The sequence below is a fragment of the Crotalus tigris genome, unplaced genomic scaffold (assembly GCF_016545835.1).
Source record: "Crotalus tigris isolate CLP2741 ecotype Arizona unplaced genomic scaffold, ASM1654583v1 scf7180000018030.5226217, whole genome shotgun sequence".
Taxonomy (NCBI): domain Eukaryota; kingdom Metazoa; phylum Chordata; class Lepidosauria; order Squamata; family Viperidae; genus Crotalus; species Crotalus tigris.
This window is the reverse complement of record NW_024096786.1, coordinates 1,745,483-1,766,063: the sequence shown is the minus strand read 5'-3', so window position 1 is coordinate 1,766,063 and position 20,581 is coordinate 1,745,483. Positions and strand designations below refer to the sequence as shown.

At 38.2% G+C, this 20,581-nt stretch overlaps 1 protein-coding gene and 1 long non-coding RNA gene across 5 annotated transcripts in view; one reads left to right on the top strand and one right to left on the bottom strand.

The window, feature by feature from the left end:
* Nucleotides 1–6,145, bottom strand: part of AIG1 (androgen induced 1) — a 97,440-nt gene extending 91,295 nt beyond the window's left edge. The window contains exon 1 of one of the 4 annotated variants that reach the window (XR_005557105.1): nucleotides 5,640–5,966. Coding sequence is in view for 3 of the 4 variants with exons in the window: in XM_039346823.1 (XP_039202757.1) it covers nucleotides 5,640–5,780 (141 nt within the window). In the remaining variant the exon portion in view is untranslated. Of the gene's footprint in view, nucleotides 1–5,639 lie in introns of all 4 variants that reach the window. The other 3 variants (XM_039346823.1, XM_039346824.1, XM_039346821.1) reach the window with 3 other exon arrangements.
* On the top strand, nucleotides 6,033–8,911 carry LOC120309515. Its single transcript, XR_005557106.1, has 2 exons — nucleotides 6,033–6,172; nucleotides 6,603–8,911. It is a non-coding gene; the product is annotated as an uncharacterized LOC120309515 (long non-coding RNA).
* The last annotated feature ends 11,670 nt before the right edge of the window (nucleotides 8,912–20,581 follow it).

The window sequence follows — 20,581 nt, the reverse complement described above, 5'->3', positions numbered from 1 at the left end:
ACTGAAAGACAAAAAGGACAAGTAAAAAAATGTAAAGAGAGACGCATAACTAAGGCTGATTATCAGCGGACAGCCAGAACATGCAAAGATGAAGTCAGGAAAGCAAAGGCTCAGAATGAATAAAGACTTGCAACAAAAATCAAGGACAATTTAAAAAGTTTCTTTCAACATAGTAATAACAAGAAAAAGTCAAGGAAACTATAGGTCCACTAAAGAGAGAAGATGGCAAGGAAATAACAGGCAGTAGGGAGAAAACAGAGCTGCTTAACTCATTATTTGCATCGGTCTTCACACAAAAAGAAAGTATAGCCCAACGTACCAAAACTACTGCAAAAGACAAACTAGAAAGAAAAATTAAAATAAGCAAGAAAATGGTAAGAGAACACCTATCCAACCTTGATGGATATAAATCTCCGGGACCTGACAGATTACATCCCAAAGTTCTGAAGGAACTGGCAGATGTTATCTCAGAACCATTGCATCATATCTTTCAAAAATCCTGGAGCACCAGGGAAGTACCTGAGGATTGGAAAAAAGCTGATGTGGTTCCCATCTTCAAGAAAAGGGGAAAAAATTGACCCAGGAAACTAAGACCAATCAGTCTAACATCAATACCTGCGAAGATCCTGGAAAAGATAATCAAAAAATAGATCTGCAAACAACTAGAAGCAAACAAAGTTATAACCAGTAGCCAGCACAGGTTTGTTAAAACCAGATCATGCCAAACCAATCTTATTTCGTTCTTTGTTAAAGTGACTAAATTAGTAGACCAATGAAATGCTATGGGCATAGTATACTTAGATTTCAGTAAGGCATTTGACACAGTAGACCACAACCTGCTGCCTAGTAAGCTAGAAAAAGGCGGGATAGACAACATTACCACCAGATGGATTTGTAGCTGGCTGACAAATGATACTCAACAAGTAGTCCTCAATGATACTACATCCACATGGACAGAAGTAGGCACAAGGCTCCATCTTAGGCCCAATACTCTTTAATATCTTCATAACTCATCTAATTTGCAGATGACACTAAACTGGCAGGAATAGCCAACCCCCCAGAAGACAAGCTCAGGATTCAAAAAGCACAATGGGCCCTATCGAACAAAATGAATTTTAATGTGAAGAAAAGCAAGTTTTTACACTTAGGCAGGAAAAATCAAAGGTATAAGTACAGATTAGCGAGACCTGGCTCAAAAGCAGTAACTGTGAGAGGGACTTTGGAGTCCTAGTGGATGATCACTTGAATATGAGCCAGTAGTATGCAGCAGCAGGCAAAAAATCTAATATAATCCTGGGTTCTATAAACAAATCAAGATCACACAAAGTATTAGCACTGCTTTATAAAACACTAGTATAAAACACTAGTAAAACCACACCTGGAATACTGCAACCAATTTCTGTCACCATACTACAAAAAAGATGTTGACACTTTGGAAAAAGTTCAGAGAAGACCAATTAAAATCATCAAAGGCCTGGAGACTAAAACATATGAAGAATGGCTGCAGGCCTTGGGTTTGGCTAGTCTAAAGAAAAGAATAGGGGTGACATGATAGCAGTATTCCAGTATTTGAGGGGCTGACACAAAGAAGAGCGGGTCAAATTATTCTCCAAAGCATCAGAGGGCAGAACAAGAAACAATGGTTGGAAACTGACCAAAGAGAGAAGCAACCTGGAATTAAGAAGAAACCTCCTAATAGTGAGAACAATTAACCAGTGGAACAGCTTGCCTTCAGAAATTGTGGGTGCTTCATCATTGGAGGTTTTTAAGAAGAGGCTAGACCACGTGACATCGTGAGTTTGACATGTCTGGGCTAGACAGTCACTTGTCTGAAATTATATAGGTTCTCCTGCTTGAGCAGGGGGCTGAACTAGAAGATCTCCAAAGTCCCTTCCAGCTCTATTCTATTCTAATTCTATTTCTGAAAATGTAATGTTCTGACTAGGAGGCACCCAAATTGCAAAGCACAAAACAGGAAGTCGAAGTCAACCTATCAGCATGCAAGATGCCCACCTTCAGTTGGGATTTGGGAGGTGTTTGCATTAGCCCATCTGAAGCTATCTGCAACCAACACTTACCCAACAATCCCTTTGCAATGTAATATGCAGCGACAGGTATGGGCAGTTGCAGGCAACCCAGAGTCAGCTTTTAGACTACAAAACGAGGCAAGATTCTTTAAAACTTCAGATAGTTCCTCCAGAATGGAAAGAGCTAACTATGGCAATATAATATTATTTCAAGTACTTTAGTGTTGCTGGAATAATAGTTTTATGTCTTCCTACTAGGAGAAAGCTTCGGCTAATAATAAATTGGTATGCTGTGTGCCATAACAAAAAAAATTCTTGGACTTCCGGTGGATCTGCGCGGGCGATGGCGGCTACTTTGTAGCCGTCCTCCTAGGTAAGTGTAATGAATCGCTATGAACAGCGGACATCAGCTGTTCAGCGGTTCAAGGGGGGGAAGAGGGTTGTCTGAATAGTGGTAGAGCCACTCTCTTGCACCCCCAAGGTTTTTTGGGGGGGCTGAGAGGAGTGCTCCCACGGAGTTCAGACTGTCTCCGCTTCCCAGCTGCTTTTGTCCCTAGGGACAAAACAAGCCGTTGCAACCACCTCCGCGTTTAAAGGGATCTGGTGAGTTTTTTTTAGAAGCGGACAGAGTTGATTAGAGGATTTACTTTTTGCTTTCTTTGACTTTATATGCATTTTAAGTTTAAAGATTTATTTTCATGCTTATATTCTCTCCTTTTACTTTTTACTCCCTTTGAGGGAGTTATGATTCTCTTTTGAAGGAATTTTTGTAATTTTCAAGAAGGAGTAAAGTTTTGTTTTTTTTTAAGATGGCTCCAAAGCATCCAAGGACTTCCACAGCTCCTAAATCAATAGTTCCACCCTCCTCCGTGGTCCAGCCAACAATTGTGAAGGATTTGCAAGATATGATGGGAAATGTTATAATTCAAATTAGGGTTGAAGTGAAAAAGATTTTAGAGGAAAATAATAAGATTTTGAGACAAGATATAGTTTTGGCTTTAAAAGGAGTTGCTTCTGTTCTTGAAAATTTGAATTCTCGTGTGGAAGAGGTAGCTGAAAAACTGGAATTAATGGAGGAAAAAATTGAAAGTATGGAAAAAGAAATGGAAAATGAGATTCTTACGCTTCAATATGGACAAATGGAATATGCTTTAAGAATTAGAGGCTTGGGAGAGTCTTTGCAAGGAGATCTGAAAGAGATGGTTGCAAAGGACTTTGCTGTGATTTTGAATAAAGAAAAAGAGGAAATACTTAGTGAAATTGAAAAATTATTTAGAGTAAATTCTGTGGTGGCAGTGCAAAAGAACTTGCCAAGAGATGTGGTAATTTACTTTGGGAAAAGATCTCTACGCAATGAAATTATACAAGCTTTTTATAAGAAGAGATTTCAAATTGCTTCACAAGACGTCATAATCTTAAAGGAGATCCCATCTAAAATTTTAAGAAGAAGAAAGGAGTTTGCTTTTTTAGCAGATGAACTTAAAAAGAGACGAATTTCGTTCAGATGGGATGTTCCGATTGGAATGGTGGTGAATTACCTGGGGATATGTTATAGACTTAATACTGTTTCTCAAGCAAAAGATTTTTATACTTCGGTCCTGGGGGTATGTTCATCGCCATCTATTAAGTTTAAGGCCTTGGAAGAAAAGAAACCTTTGCTTGAGAGGCCTCAACAAGTTCAGATTGAGGAGCAGAAGATAACTTGTGTAGCACATAACTGTAAAGAAAAGCAGCAACAGAAGAAGGCTAAGGCCTCACATCTAGTAGTTTCTGAATCTGTGGGAGAAGCAAGACTTATAAAGCCTCTGGAGCAATCTTCAAGCGTGGAATTGTTGTCTGAAGAAATGGCAAATGGGAAATTTCAGCTTGAGGGGTTTCAACAAGCTGAGAGGAAGGGGCAGAGGACAACTCGTGCAACATATAATTGTAAAGACCAACAGAATAAGGAGTTTAAGGAATCCTCACATGTATTGGCTTCTGAGTCGTTGGGAGATTTAGGAACTTTGGAGCAATCTTTAAATGCAGATCTCAAAGCATTTCTCTCGAGCTTGATAAGGATAAGGACGGAGAATGAAAATTAGAGATTGATAAAGATGGAAAATGGAAATTGAGACTGATGGGATGGAGAATGAAAATGGACAATTGAGACTGATAAGGACTGTGTTTCTCGTGGATGGAATTTGTTATTGGTGAAGATTTAAATGTTTAATGTGTTTATTGTGGATGGAATTTGTTATTGATAAAGATTTAACTGTGTATAAGGGAATTTTAATGTTTTAAGTCTTAAGTAATGTTTAAATTTGTGTTTTGGAGGGAGTTTATAAAGAATGATAATATCAGTATGATATCAAAAGGTTTGAAGTGTACTACAATGTGTTTAGTGTTTGGGTTTTTCTTAATTATTATTATTAAGTAATGTTTAAATTTGTGTTTTGGAGGGAATATAACTTGTTTAACTAAATGTATTCAGATTTGTTTATGATTTATATTAGATTTTATATTGTAGGTATAGATGTTCAAAGAAAGTAGTGTTTAAAATTGTGTTTTGGAAGGAGTTTATATGGAATGATGGATAATTTTTTTTTTAGAGAAGATAATTTGTTTAATTTAAGGTATTTAGATTTGTTTAGGATTTATATGTGTTTTAACTTTTTCTTTTCTTTTTTTTGAAACATTTTGGATAAGCCTGTAATCAACTCTGGGAGGGCCGGGGGAGGGTTAGGGAGGTTTGGGGAGCTGGGGGAGAGTATGGGAGGGTGGGGGGGGTTTGGGGAGGGGATTTGTCTTGTAAAATTTAGAAAATTTTCAATAAAAAAAAAAATTCTTGGCCAGCACTTAGAAAACTTTCACAATGAAGCAAGTTTCCACTGTCAATTGCAAAAGGCCAAGTTGCTTGGATTCACATATATATTAAGCCATTACAACATTCTAGGTCCTTGGCAAGAATTGATATGTACTGTAAGAAGGCCAATACCAGCTAAAGAACTGGTAACTGTGAATTAGCATTATTGTGAACCGATAATAATCAAGCATAGTTAGAATGTAAGTGATGTTTTGTATATTCACAAAATATGTGGCAATTCTAAAGAAAAGAAACTAGCCAACCTTTTTAAACTGAAAAACTGCTTCTTGGAAAAGCACGTTGCTTGGGAAACAATATAATGTACAATAATGTCATTCATTGGGGTTGCTATCCTCTCAGTAGCTACCTGTAATTCTTTTTCTCCGTACGGATATCATTTTTGGAAAAGTGCCTTGTATCGCTATTGCTAAATGTGGGGGTAGCCAATAATCCTAATATATTTCACTCTCTTCCCTAGCACTGACCATTTGCGTAGTTAATGAACAGACATCTTCAGATGACACCCGTTGCGACCGAGATGCCTTTCTTCTTTCTTTAAAAACGATGGTGCGAATGAACAAGGTCTTCCTTCACAGCACCTCCTCTTAAGCGCTGCCCGTCACCAATTCTTCCACGCAAAGGAAGCCTCGTCCCCGGGGAGCGCAAAGGAAGCCTTGAACGGGGAGCGCAGCCCCTCTCCTTGCCCGGGACATGGGATCACATCCTCATATCGCGAGGAAGAGAAGGCAGTGGCGGGAAAGGTTACTTACCAGGTTAATGAACGTCAGAAATTTCCAGCTGCCTCCATAGGTCTGGTGCGCTGGCATGTCAATGGCCTTGTAATTGCACAGGATGGAAAAATAGGAGAGGAGAATGGCGACCCGCAGCACCTGCCCGGGTACGATCGCCATGTTGCGTCTCCTTCCTAATTAAAGCCTTTAGCGCCGAACGAACCAAGGCGGCTAAAAGCGACGGGCGCGCGCTTCGCTTGCGGCTCAGGACGCGCGCGTCAGGCGCTCCGCAAGCGTAGAGCCGGTGGAAGCGGCGCGCGAAAACGTTCGCGCGCGTTCGGCGCCGCTCAGTGTTCTCCACCACGGGGGATGAAAGCAACGTGAGCGGAGGCATAGACTACTGGCGTGTAGAACCAACCCGCAGTGCTCAACTTCCGGAGTGAGTTTGGACGCCATGTTTCATGTTGCCCAACAGAGAATTAACCATAGGAAACAGGGAAGAGGACTCAACCTGGGCGCCAACGTGTCTCCGCCACTTCCTCCTGCAGGCAGCAATACGAAGTTGCAGTAAGGTGAATGAATGCGTTCGTAGTTTCCATCGCTCCCGTGCACTTGCGTTTGCTTTTACTCCCAGTGAAACAGAAGGCGCTTCGGAAGGTTGAAAGTTGAAGTACGCGTCGCCTCTGCTGCAACTTAAACGGTGTTATGCATCGAATTGGAACTGCGTTTCCTGCTCGGCTTTCACCTTTCCATATAAACAGGAAAATAAACCGCAGGTTCCGCCGGCAAAAGGGGGCTGATGTCCTCAGCCTCATCGGAGCCACTGAAAGTGGCAGCAGTTTTCATTTATTTAAAAGCAAAACGCACGCACTAACGCACACCCACACAACTATTTTGCATTGCATTATCAGTTGCAAGAACGTCCTTTCCTTTTTTTCCCTCCAGAGAAATGAGATTGTCCATTTATAGCTCGACTAAATTTCTGTTCATTTTTTTTTTCAGATTTTTCATAGGAAGAGCGCGCTTATTTGCACCTCAAGTTTAAGTGCGTGTTGCTCTATTCAAAGGAGGAAGCTTCGTCTTCAGGCATGCGGATCATGATTCTCAAACTCTATAGTAACACTACAATCAAGGGGGTCATACAGATTTCAGATTCGGTTCAACCCCGGGAATATCCAAGATGTGGGATGATGCTGATTGCTGGGCTTGGAAATATTCTCAGAGTCACCTCCGTCTGATTGCTTTCTTAAGTTATTCCTAACCAGAAGTTATTCTAACGCACGTGTTCATCTCAAAACCAGCTGTTTTTCCTGATTCTTGTTTTCCACAAAGCTACTAAAAATAAAAAAATCTGTTAATGGGATAAAAATTAGTTCAAAATTCCCCCAGGTGGCATTGCCACTTGCATTTGCTCCGTTTTATATAAAATTCTGTCATATTCAGACAGTTATTTAGCAAACGGCATTATTACCTCATGCCTCTTAAGCTTGCAAAAGATTGAGCCATCTAGAATATCAAAAACAATATATTCTCTTGATAAAGTGGATAAAGGAGGAGTACTCATGACCATAAGCAAGCTGGATTATTGAAACAGTGCTTCAATACCTCATTTTAGAGGTATTGAGGTACAGATGGTGGTACAGATAGTGAAGAATACCAAAAGGAATTATAAGACTTTCTGAAGAATTTTCTCCCAAATGCACAAAATGTACCTTGAGAAAGTTATTCTGGCATCTCACTTGGGAAGGTGGGCTGCAATACAGTAAACATGGATGAAGACTAGAAGACTTCCAAGGTCCCTTCCAACTCTTGTTCTATATTCTATATGTCTTCTTTTGATGATGTCTAATAAACTAACAAATCCCAGAATTCATGAGATACTTTAGTCAGATTTTGCAAGATTTATTCTTGTGTGAAATCTCTCAAGATCTTGTCAATCGATTGATTGTGAATATTTGCTTGCTTTAAACTTTAGAATATAGCAGACAATACCAATATACAATCATTTCTGCTCAGAGTCATCAAACAAACTCTCATGCATATCCGGTTATAGTTCAGTATTCACTTTATATATTTTTCCACAGTGAGCTGAAAATAACAGAATGAAACCCCACAGAATGAAATGCAAAATCTTTCACTTAGAAAACAGAAATCAAATGCATAGGTGAAAGATGGAGGATAATTCTCCACAAATTAGTACTGGTGAGAAAAATCTTGGAATAGTAGTTGATTATCGATTTAATGTAATCAGAAGGGTGATGTGACTACGAAAAGGCAAATGAAATTTTTGGCTGCCTGAAGAGAAGCTTTTAAGTAGTTTTTAATAATGAAAAGTAATAGTGTTGCATTATTCTATATTGAGCAGGTCCCTTGAGTCCGGTTCAGAGCACCACACTTTAAGGAGAGTTCAAACAAATTTGAACTAATAGAGCAGTGTTGGCAAACCTATGGCACGAGTGCCAGAGATGGCACTCGGAGCCCTCTCTGTGGGCACACGTGCCGTTGCCCCAGCCTTGCCTCCCCCGTGGCCCCCTCCACACCAGCAGCCCCCCTGGAGGAGAGTCGCCCCCAGGCACAGCTCGCTTCGAACAGCGCAGCCAAGGACATGGCAGCTGGGCAGTGGGGACAAGACTCTGCCTTTGTGCACTGTCGCAAAAAGTTGATGGGAGGCATGGGTGGAGGGCGTGGCCACCATGGTGTTGCTGGGCTGCCTGGGCAATCTACAGTGGGCCGTGGCGATGGGTGGCCTTGCGGGTGGGGGGGGCGGGGCAGGGGTGAGGCAGTGCAGGGGTGAGGTAGTTTTTGGGCACTTGGTCTCTAAAAGGTTCGCCATCACTGTAATAGAGCAAAAAGCAACAAGAATGACTAGAATGCCAGAAACTAAATCCTGTGAAAAGACATTGAATGATTGGCAATGTTTAGCCTTAAGAAGAGAAGAATGGTGTAGGAGGGAGATGTATGTGAAATAACATTACAGAAGAATGTGGGATCTCTTGTTCCAAAATGTAGGGGAGGAAAAATGGATTTAACTGTCAGAAAGAAAGATTTTGGTTGAATATTAAGGAAAATCTTCTAAAACAACTTATTAAGAATATATTCATCATGATCAACCACTGATTTATTAATGACTGTCTATTTTCATTGCCTGCAGTTCCTATACTGCATTACATTATGAGCTAATATTTCCCTTGTTCATCCTAAATTAATGAATATGTAATACTTCCTTCTGAAATATTGTGTACTGCATGCATCTGGTGAAAGGGATTAGCATCTTGAAAACTTTAAGCAATAAAAAAATTTCCTTAAATTGCCATAATATCCTTTGTTGCTTTTATTGCAGTAAATTAAGTAGTTGCCATCAAATCACTGTTAACTGTCTTAACAATGGCATTGTCAGGGTTCGACAGATGAATCTCTTCAAAAGAACTTCGAGGCATTGTTTTTCTTAAATAATCTTTTATTCGAGAAACAAAGTATTGGCACTACATAGTTGAAGCCAAAAACTGAATTCCCCTCCCCTGGCACAATTCCCTCCTCCAATTAACTGTCATAAATCACATTCCCCAATTAATTTGAGGTGCGGGCTTTCTCCCCATCTCTCCTGCCTGCCAAATTTCTGGACCTAATAACTCTGGACCTAATAACCTTAGGTTGAGTTATTATTGTTATGACTAGCTGGACTCTCATCCACATTCCCCCTCTCAGCATCAACGAAGTCTAAAAGTGATAGAGAAAAGATGGCTATATTTCCATCTGTTGTCAAAGCAAGAACATCCGATGTCAGCAGCATTGACAGGCATGATATAAACAAGTTTTTAAAATCTATTGGATCAATCTCCTCGTTTCATGACACACTTTGATAATCTTCCTTCCTTTACTGCTGCTCAATAATTTCTGATGCGTCAGTCTCTAGGATCATCTACTCATAAGTTCATTCTTGTGTCATCAATGATTTTTTGTAATGTATAATAAATGCATTTTATTTTTCTTAATAAACATTGATGTGTTACTTTTGTTATCACTATGTCCACATGCATTTCACAATACTACCATTTTCTTTTCTTATTTATTCAAATACTCCATGTATATGATGTCATATGTATCCAAGTATTATCATTTGCTCAATGTGATTGAGATTCCTTCTTTTTCCTTACATGAATTAAAGTAATACATTTTGGTTTTAACATTTAAATGACAAATAGTTTTGTTCTGTATCAAAAATTCTCTGAATAACATCTACACTAAAATCTGCATTTTCTTTTTGTGGGAAGGAAAAGAAATATAGATTAAAGGAAAATATAGATTACATGTGTTACTTCTGTGAATTCCACTGTCTGCTTTCAGAGAATACTGCATTGGATTGTGTTTTGTTTTTAATAGATCAGATCCAATTAAATGTGTTATGAAATTATAAAAGGATACAATACCCTATTTTATGGACACATTCCAAGCAAATGTCTGCAAATAGCCTGTGATTCAATGGTTCCTCAGTTAAGTGAAAGCCTAGCATCTAGGAGACAATGCAAGTAAATAGCTTTTAGAAATCTGTAATCTAATTGTGCAGGATCCTAGTCCTGTGACTTCTTGGAGAATTTACTTTTTATTAAATAGTTTATATACACAACAGTAGTCTAGACTGACATTGTTTTTCAGCTGTGCTATTGAAAAGTGCTCAGGTCTGAAAATATATCAACATTTTTTCTCACATGTCTGTATGTCTGATTCTGCATTCTTTCTCTGTGTACAGTACCTACAGTATCAGTCTGTTCTATATCTCAATCTATTCAGTTCCCTAAATTGTGTCCTGTTGAGACTGTCTGCCAGTAGAATGGGCAGAATTAGTAAACTGTCCTGAATGTTCCTTCCTCATTGGGAAACCCTCCTGAGCAGATTAGAGGGATAGACTTAAAAGAAAAGTAAAGAATATTTTTATTGCACCAATGGAAATCTACTCACATGACAGTGAAGGTAAATTCCTTTCTGTTTCTGCAATTTGCTGCAGGCAACTCAATACTGGACTTGCAATGCTCCTCTTGCTTTCTCTTTGTGAAGTTCATTCTGGTTTTATAAGTTTGTACTTGTTAGAGACAAAGTACTATATTGCCTTATGACATGAAAGATGCTCACCTGATTTGGCATATGAAAGGAATGAGGGAATCCTTAACATGATATAAATTATTTGGCTTCTCAAACCAGATTTTATAAGAATAAAATGTGAATAAAATCTGGGTAATATGATGAACTATGGAAAAGAAAAGCCATATGTTTTTAAAAAGTATAACAATGAACTGATAGGAAAACTTAATTGTTCTGGTATACACATTCATTTACTTTGTCCCATTATGAACTCTAGGTAACCAAGTTGCTAGGATTTTAAAACAATTTGAAAGACTACAAAAGCTATTTTCCAAAGGGAATGAATTGAAATACAACATTGATGGTACCTTCAACTTTCTAAAATTTATTTTATTTATTATTTAATGATGCTATTTCCCAGACCTTAGTAAGACCACACCTAGAATACTGCATCCAGTTTTGGTCTCCACACTATAACAAAGATGTTGAGACTCTTAAAAAAAAGCGCAGAGAAGAGCAACAAAGATGATTAGGGGACTGAAACCTAAAACATATGAAGAATAGTTACAGGAACTGGGCATGGCTAATCTAGTGAAGAGAAGGACGAGGGGACACATGATATCAGTGTTCCAATATTTGAGAGGCTGTCATAGAGAGGGGGGGGTGGTCAACCTATTTTCCAAAGCACCTGAGGCTAGACAAGGAATAATGGATGGAAAATGATCAAGGAAAGATTCAACCTAGAAATAAGGAGAAATTTTCTGACAGTGAGATCAATCAACCAATGGAACAAATTGCCTTCAGAATCAATCAGTCAATCAATCAATCAATTTATTATTACAGCCAAAGGCCAACACATAAATTAAACATTCAGATAAAACAAAACTAAACAGAACCAACACAAGAAGACCTAGCAATATATTACAATTAATGATCTAATCAATGGGTGACCAAGGTCTGCCTAGTTTTACAGACAGTATAACAAAAACTAGCTACCTTCAGAAAAAACCGAATCATACTGACCTGACAATAAAAATACATTAAGTATAGTCTAATGCTGGATAAAAACACGTAATAAAATTAATTATAAAAAGATTATTAAAAAGATCTAAAATGTTTATTTATGGTTCTGGTGAACCCCCAATGCTGCTGCACAGAATCTAGCCACCTGTGCTGTGATCACTGCCTGCTCATCCTTCAGAAGTTGTGGGAGCTTCATCCCTGGAAGCTTTCAAGAAGAGACTGGACTGTCAGAAATGGTGTATGTAGAGCAGGGGTTCTCAATCTTGGCCACTTTAAGACTTGTGGACTTCAACTCCCAGAATTCCTCAGCCAGCAAAGCTGGCTGAGGAATTCTGGGAGTTGAAGTCCACAAGTCTTAAAGTGGCCAAGATTGAGAACCCCTGATGTAGAGTCTCTTTCTTGAGCAGGGATTTTGATCAGATGACCTACAATGTCGCTTCCAACTCTGTTATTCTATTCTTATTTTATTTTTCTATTCTTATTCCAAGTATTATCTAACTGTATATCCCTAAGTATGCTTATTCTTATTTTTACAGTGGGATGGACAGTATTCCTTTATCTCTGTGGAGATTAAGCTAAAAAGAAAAAAAATGATTTTCCTATTTTCATAAGACAATAGAGAACATCTAAGAAACTTCTCCTGGCCCTGTCAGTCTCTTTTTGAGAGCCACAAATGGACAAATAATACAAAGGGTTTTTTTAAAAAAATTATATAGAATCATGTGAGTTCTAAATTCAATATATCACTGACAGATGATCTGATATATTTAATTCATATTAAACCCATATGTTGTATTTAAAACTTATTCTGATATTCTATAGAAATGTTTTTCAATGCTTTTGTGTATGAATCAACCATATTTAAATACAATACACAGAACATAATGACCTTTTAATAAACAATCATACTTGATATTTCCAGAGTAGGAAATATCTTTCAGTCAAAAAAGAATGCTAAGGAAATACGTTGATTTTGTTTAAAGCATTTTTCTTTTTTCTTTCTTATCTTCCTCCATTTCTCATATTATAATTTTCCAGAAATGTTATTCTTCTACTTTACTATGCATATATTAATGGATCCTTATACTTAAATTTAAGTGGAAACATTTATATTTTCATAGAACAGTGGTGGCGAACCTATGGCACGCGTGCCAGAAAAGCCACTCGGAGCCCTCTCTGTGGGCACATGTGCTGTTGCTCCAGCCTTGCCTCCCTCCACGACCCCCTCACCAGCAGCCCCCCTGGAGGATAGTCGCCCCTGAGCGTGGCCCACACGGAGAGCGCAGTCAAGGACATGGCAACCAGGCAGCGTAGACAAGACTCTGCTCTCACGCCCCATCCTGCTCGGTTGATGCTGCGGGATGCGGGCAGAGGCCGTGGCCACCATGGTGCTGCTGGGCTGCCTGGGCGATCTGCGACGGACCCTGGAGGCGATGAATGGCCCTGCAGGCAGGGTGGGGGATTGGATGGGGGTGGAGCAGGGGCGGGGCAGGGGGTAGAGTGGGGGCGGGGCAGTTTTTGGGCACTTGGTCTCTAAAAGGTTTGCCATCACTGTCATAGAATATATATTTATATTCTCAGTACATTACTTTTCAATGGGAAAAAGGTCATCTCTATTCATTAAACTTAAATGCATAAACTTCTTGGTTTTGATTATCAAGAACTGGGAAGCCCATCATTTCCACAGAATATTGATGACAACCTCTCTTTTGTTTGGAGACTGTGTGAACTATTGGGCATGAAAATTAATCTTAAAGTATTAAGTTCTGCTTTCAGAAGAAACTCCTGATATTGTGAGTCATGCCAAAGCTTTCTGTAACTTATTGTTTAAGTAAGATTTGAGACTTTCGGTATGAGTGTGACTAATGTCTGGTGATGAGAAATTTGGGACCCAGAGGTAAGCGTGGGAAGTTATATGCAGAAGCCTTAACAAGACCTTAAGAGAAGATGGAAATAGAATTTAAAAGCATAATGGATTTCAGAGCACAGTTACAGGTTATGATTTCAAGAAGAATTTTGAAAACTATAGGATAGCTGGGAACTGTCAAGGGCTTACAAGTAGCCATATCAAAATATTAATTTGACAGTGTGAAAAGGTTAATTGGACAGGAGGAAGAGGAAGGCTTCAAAGCTTTTTATACTGCTTTGATAACCAAGGATTCCTTCAACCTAACAAGAACAACAGCTTGTGAGTTAATAGGTTTCTATCAGGTACAATCATTAGACCTTTCCCCCTGTTCCACATTATCTAACAAGCCCAAAATTAAGTAAGTAGATTTCCTGCAGAAAATGAGGAAGCCATCCTTTAAAAAAAATATTGCACCTAACAACATCTAGGAATGAATTCTGCCCTTCATCTATAATAGACTCAAGTGTGAAAGGAGGTCTTTCCTCCTGCTTTTTCAAGTCAATAGCCATTTGACTACTATATTTATATTCCAGTGACAAAGTTTTCTGCTATCTGTTTTTGGTTTGCAAAATGCCTTTCTCTGTCTCACTGACTTCAACCTTCCAACTAGTATTCCATTTCAGTGAGGTCTATCTTATTTCTCATATGCTCCAGGACATTATCTATGAAGCTAATACCATTATCATGGGATTTCAAGTACGATACTGCAGCATGCCTTGAAACTAACTTACAGTATTTTTTTTCAGGGTGGAATAAATAAGAAATATCTATTTTGATGTATCTTATTTATAAATTATTTGGTTGGTTTTGCATTCTTCCTGAAGGAACAAGGGCATGCTTAAAATCTAACATTGGCTTTAGTGACTCAGAGCAGTTTTGATTTGCTTTATCTAGTTAATCAGACTTCCTGGATAGAGAGAGATAAGCTGGCTACACTGATCCCTATGCTGTAATATCTAGATTCAATATTACCTGATATGTGGGCTGCCCTTAAAAATGAATCCAGAACTGAGTGTTTAAAAGAACCATCTAAACCACAGATAAGTGTTCTGTAGTCCCAGGGCTATTTTTTCATCCTTTTGATAGGCTGTAAAGCCTCTTTGGCCATACCTGCTAGAGCAGGGGTCTTCAAACTTGGACCTTTTATGATTTGTGGACTTCAACTCCCAGAATTCCTCAGCCAGGCATGCTAGCTGAGGAATTCTGGGAGTTGAAGTCCACAAATCATAAAAGGTCCAAGTCTGAAGACCCCTGTGCTAGAGAATGAAGGGCCAGTATATCACAGGTATAAAATATATTCCAATATAGTTTCCAATATAGCCACATCACAGAAAAATAAAAACAAGTACCTGCAAAATGCAGGTTTATCTTCATACCCAGAGTGGGTAGGGTGAGTGGGTTGAAAATTGGAAGGAATATCTCTCCCATATCAACCTCTTTGTGCATAAAGTTTGCCAGAAGCAAACACTCTGTATTCCTCTTTAAGAGAAAAAAAGTGAGCTGCGTCAATAAGAGTATTCCAATTTTGTAATGCCCTCTCAGGAAAAGAATTCCTGATACCATCTTAATAAACATTTTGGTTCAGGGTTAAACACTGTTATTTATCCGAACACTTTAAAAATACATTTATTAATAAATGTTTCAAGGTATCAAACTCCTTGCTTATGCTAGGTTTTAATCTAACAGTCAGTGTATTATAATATTTAAGATGTTTCACCAGGACTAGCAAGATCCAAGATCAGGTCTACCCCTAGACATTTTACACCAAAATGACCGTATGCATGTTGTGTTTTAATCAAGAAATGCTGCCATTTATACCTGTACAGCAATGTCTGATGTAAGTACATAAGTTACCATTTTGCATGACGCCATCTTGAATGTATCAACACTTGTCCCCTTTGCCTTCCCAAGCAACTGCTCATGTCTTTACCATGGAAACTTGCTAGGTGACTTTGAGTCATTCCCTCATTCCAAGCCTAACCCATCTTATAGGAAAAAAATTGGAGGGAAAATTGGAAGACAGAGCACTGCCTAAGGTTCCTAGAGGGAAAATGGGGCACTTCATCTAATCTGGTCATTCTAGGGGCTTTATATCATCAGAAGAATGTATTTCTATTTCATTCTATACCTAAAATCTTAGACTTCAGTATGCCAAAGCTGGATCATGACATCGCATCATTGATATCTCACTACAGGGTTCCAGCCTTATGCAGCCGTATATATCTCTATATGAAAACATTCCTGTATTTTAAGGCACCATGCATAAATCTATGTTAAAGAACTGAAGGAAGAAACAGTAAGGCTCTAAATTTGATCAGTTATGGATCAACTTTTCATGGTCAGAAGTAGATTAATTTTTATTTATTGGTTTTCCCTTCCTTCCCCTGCATGTATTCTGCCTTCTTCTCAAATCCTCAGGGGACAGATCCAAATAAAACATTAATAACTGAGCGAATGCAGTCCTCCCCTTGTGAGAGTAGTCTTTCCCCAAAAATGCTTCCAAATAATGAGTGAAAGATCCCGTCTTCTGATTTTCAGAAACTTTATTCCCTGAGGTTAAGTTTCTTACTTTTTTTGTCACTCTATTATATGGATTGAACCAATCATTCCACAGTACTGGGAGAATTTTAAGTTCATCTGATTTTTTTTGCATTTGTTCTATGCTCCACATATATCCCTTTACACCATGAATTTATTATAATATACTAAAATGTCTGAAGTACATTTTACAAAAAATGAGTTTCCTGTTATAAACAGCTTTTTAAATACACTTTATAGAATTTTTTTTAAGAGAGAGAATGTAATTTCATAATGTTTTTGCTTGGATTTCTGGATAAGCATAATGCAGCAATAAGATTTTGAAATATCGTCAAGTATAGTTTTTAAAAGGAGAAGTGCTTTATTTCAGCCCCATAGCAATTTAAATAATAATAATAATAGTAAATTACCATTCTGTACAGGAAATACCCTGGCTTGAGGCAGATTTATAAAATAAAACACTATTTTGAATAAGAAAAGAGTTTAATTTCAGCTTTGAAGCAAACCTTGGAAATAAATACAGTTATAAGTAGGAAACAACCTTGCCTGGAGCATTAAAGCAGTTTTTGAAAATAAAATACTGTTCTAATTATAAAGATCCTTGACTGGAAGCAACATTTCATCTCAGCCACCCAAATCTAGATTTATTGTGGTTAGCCTTAGATACTGGCTTCTCCCAACTGTTTCTCTTCTGAAGATTCCTACGTGTAGCAGAGAGGAAGCTATCTTCATGTCTTTCTTATGTTTTGTAAAGATGGAGAAAGTGAGTTCACAAGACCCAGCAAACACTGACCTATGCCGTGACCAAACTGGATATTCAGTACCAGTGTGATTACTGTGATAAACTGGAAGCAACATTTCTTCTTTGGCTTTTTGACTAGAGAAACTACAGCTCACTTTGGGTAGAATGACCCTGACCCCCCCCCCAAATACAAGCACTCCTTGACTTACAACCATTCATTTAGTGACCGTTCAAAATTACAATGGCATTGATAAAAGTGGCTTATGACTGTTTTTCACCACTTACGACCATTGCAGCATTCCCATGGTCATGTGGTTAAAATTTGGACGCTTGGCAACTGGAATGCATTTATGATAGTCACAGTATCCCGGAACCATGTGTTCATCTTTTGCAACTCTCTGACAAGCAGTGAGGAAGCCAGATTCACTTAACAACTGTGTTACTAACTTAATTGCAGTGACACATTTAACAACTGTGGCAGAAAGATTGCAAAATGGGGCAAAACTCATTTAACAACTGTCTTGCTTAGCAACAGAAATTGTGGGTTCAATTGTGGTCATAAGTCAATTACAACCTGTAGTTAGTGTAGACCAGGGGTCCCCAACCCCCGGTCTGTAGACCAGTACCGAGCTGCGGCATGCCAACAACCGGGCTGCACAAACAAGCAAAGCCCATCCACAGGATGCAGGCAGCACCCATAACCATGCCCCCTCCGGTCTGCGGAAAAAGCTCTCTCCACATAACTGGTCCTCGGTGGCCAAAAGATTAGGGATCTCTGCTGTAGTCTGTGGAACAGCACAGATTATTTGATAACATGAATTACATTTCTATATTTATTATAGGAGGGTTTCTAAATCTTGGCAACTTTACAATGTGTGGACTTTAGTCCCCATAATTCCCCAGGCAGCCCACAGTATTTAGTATCTATTTGATGTTGTATGCATACGCAAATCTCTTTTTTTATTTTGGCAAAACTTAAGTAGATATTCTGCTTCCGTTTGATGTTTCTGAGGGAAAGCAGCCAAAATCATTATATCATTTTCTTCAAAGAATATGAACCAACCTTAAAAAAAACACACCCAAGAACAAAACCCTTAAGTTTGCCATACTGTACAGCAGTGTTTGTTAATCTTGGTAACTTTATGCTATATGGACTTCAACTCCCAGAATTCCCTAACCACCACTCTGTGTCACCCAGACACTATATAGCTGCTTTGTGAACACTCATAATATGATGATAAGAGGGTAACAGTCTTCTTATAAGCTCTGGCATATTGACCTGGATACAGTGTACATATAGTTAGATAGGTAGCCACTGTCAGAATTATCCTAGAATTTGACTAGTTTTTTTTTTAATAGCCATCTCCACATTTCATGGCCATAGTTTCAGCAATACAACTATTGTTACTACCGTATATTGAATTTTAAAAAAGCAAACTTCCTTTTAGCAATCCTGAATCTTTTTACGGTCAACTTTAGTGACTGGTCCCAAATCTCATTGTGTCTGAGAGGAAGAAATTTTTTTTTACATCTGAAGAGTCTTTGGTGCTCTCTAAGCTTGTTTGTTTTTTTTGCAGACCTTCCATGACCCTTACTAGATAACATCATCAGTGCTTTTTATATCTGATTTTCCTTGCCATGTATAATTTTTATATTTAATTACCATTTATTATGTCATGTCTGTTATGCTATAGCCTTTCCTGACTGGAAAATCTTTCTCATTTTGATTGCCCTTTTCTTCAGAGAAAGAACTATACATAGTATAGGTAGTGAGAACAATTAATCAGTGGAACAACCTGCCTCCAGAAGCTATGAATGCTCCAACATTGGAAGTTTTTAAGAAGAGACTGGACAGCCATTTGTCTGAAATGGTATAGGGTTTCCTGGCCAAGTAGGGATTCGACTTGATGACCTCTAAGGTCCCTTCCAACATTATTATTACTGTTGTTGTTGTTGTTATTCCTTGACTTACAACAGTTTGTTTAGTGACTATTCAAAGTTACAAAGACACTGAAAAAAGTGACTTATGACTGTTTTTCACATTTACAACTATTGCAGCATCCCCATGGTCACGTGATCAAAATTCAGATGCTGGGCAACTGACTCATATTTATGATGGCTGCCGTGTCCCAAAGTCATGTGATCACCTTTTGCAACCTTCTGACAAGCGAAGATAATAGGGAAGCCAGATTCACTTAACAGCTGTGATACTAACTTAATAACTGCAATGATTCACTTAACAACTGTGGCAAGAAAGGTCATAAAAAGGGGCAACATTCTCTTAACAAATGTCTTGCTTAGCAACAGAAATTTTGGGCTCAATTGTGGTTGTATTGCACCAGACTACAAGTGGATTTTTTCCCAGAGAGTATGTATATGCCAGACTAACATATACTATTTAAATTAATTTAGGGCTGTCGTGCTCCCTCTCTTTTTAATCATGCAGCCTGGATGGTATTTCTTTGGATGACAAAGAATGAATAAAAACTATGCTGCTATTAGCTGATATTGTAGCACATTGATTCTTTGAGACACATAACCGTCTGTAGCAGTTTTAGCGCTTAAGCCACCTGTCATTTTCATTTTTATTTCACTTAGCAAGAGTGAGTAAGATTTTCTGTTCATTTGTGGTTTGCTTAATTTTTATAAGCACAGAAACATGCCTGCAAAAACAAACTTGTCTACAATCAATCCAAACAAGATGCAGATCAGGAAAAAAAGTGTGTGATGTTGGCATATTTTTTTTTGAGCTCTGACATCATGATTTATATGGCTGATTTATCATAATTAACAAGTCAGGGCTCAGTGTTAAAATAAATTAGTCTGATCACAGACAAAAAGTTTTTAAAATTGGTTGCATTTTGCTGCCCTTCTGAATCTCAACCTCATTGCTATGTTGTTTCCACCTCAGGGTAACCACTATCACTTGTAATCTTATTAGGATTCTTGTCCATTATGTCTTTCACTAAATACATACATACATACATACATACATACATACATACATACATACATACATACATTTGAAGACTTGCCTGTTGGCTAAATGGTACCTCATATTACAGCACTTTGGAAATACAGTTGGTAGAAAGTTGAGAAGTGATTGAGTGAGAGGAGCGGACTAAGGAAGAGTAGCAATATTCTGGAAATAAACTCTCTTTAGAATTGTATAGAAATAGCAAGGATATTATCTTGCTGAACACATATGACTCTTACCAATAGAAAACAAAGCAAAGAAACACAAATATCCATGGTTTAGTTCCCAAAAAACATTCAGTTCCTACACTTCGATGCATTAGGAAAGTTTATCTAACTTCAGCTACAAGGTACCACAAGGAATATACATGACAAGCAGCCACATTTGTAATGCGGTATAGCTGGGAATTCTATTTCTTGTTGTCCTTTACATAAGAATACTGTATAAGGACATCCATATTTTTTTAGGCCAAAAAGCATCAAGTCAAATAACTTTCTTTCTATATTGACCCACCAGATGTATCTTGGATGTCCACGTGCAGAATCTGTAAGAAAAAATCTTCCGTATCACAAACTCCCAAACAATGCATAAATGTATATATGTAACTGTATGTGCATGTATGTGTACACTCATATGCTTATCTACTCATACATACACATGTACACACACACGCATAGAGAAAAAAAGTGAATCTGCATGGCTATCCTATGTTTCCT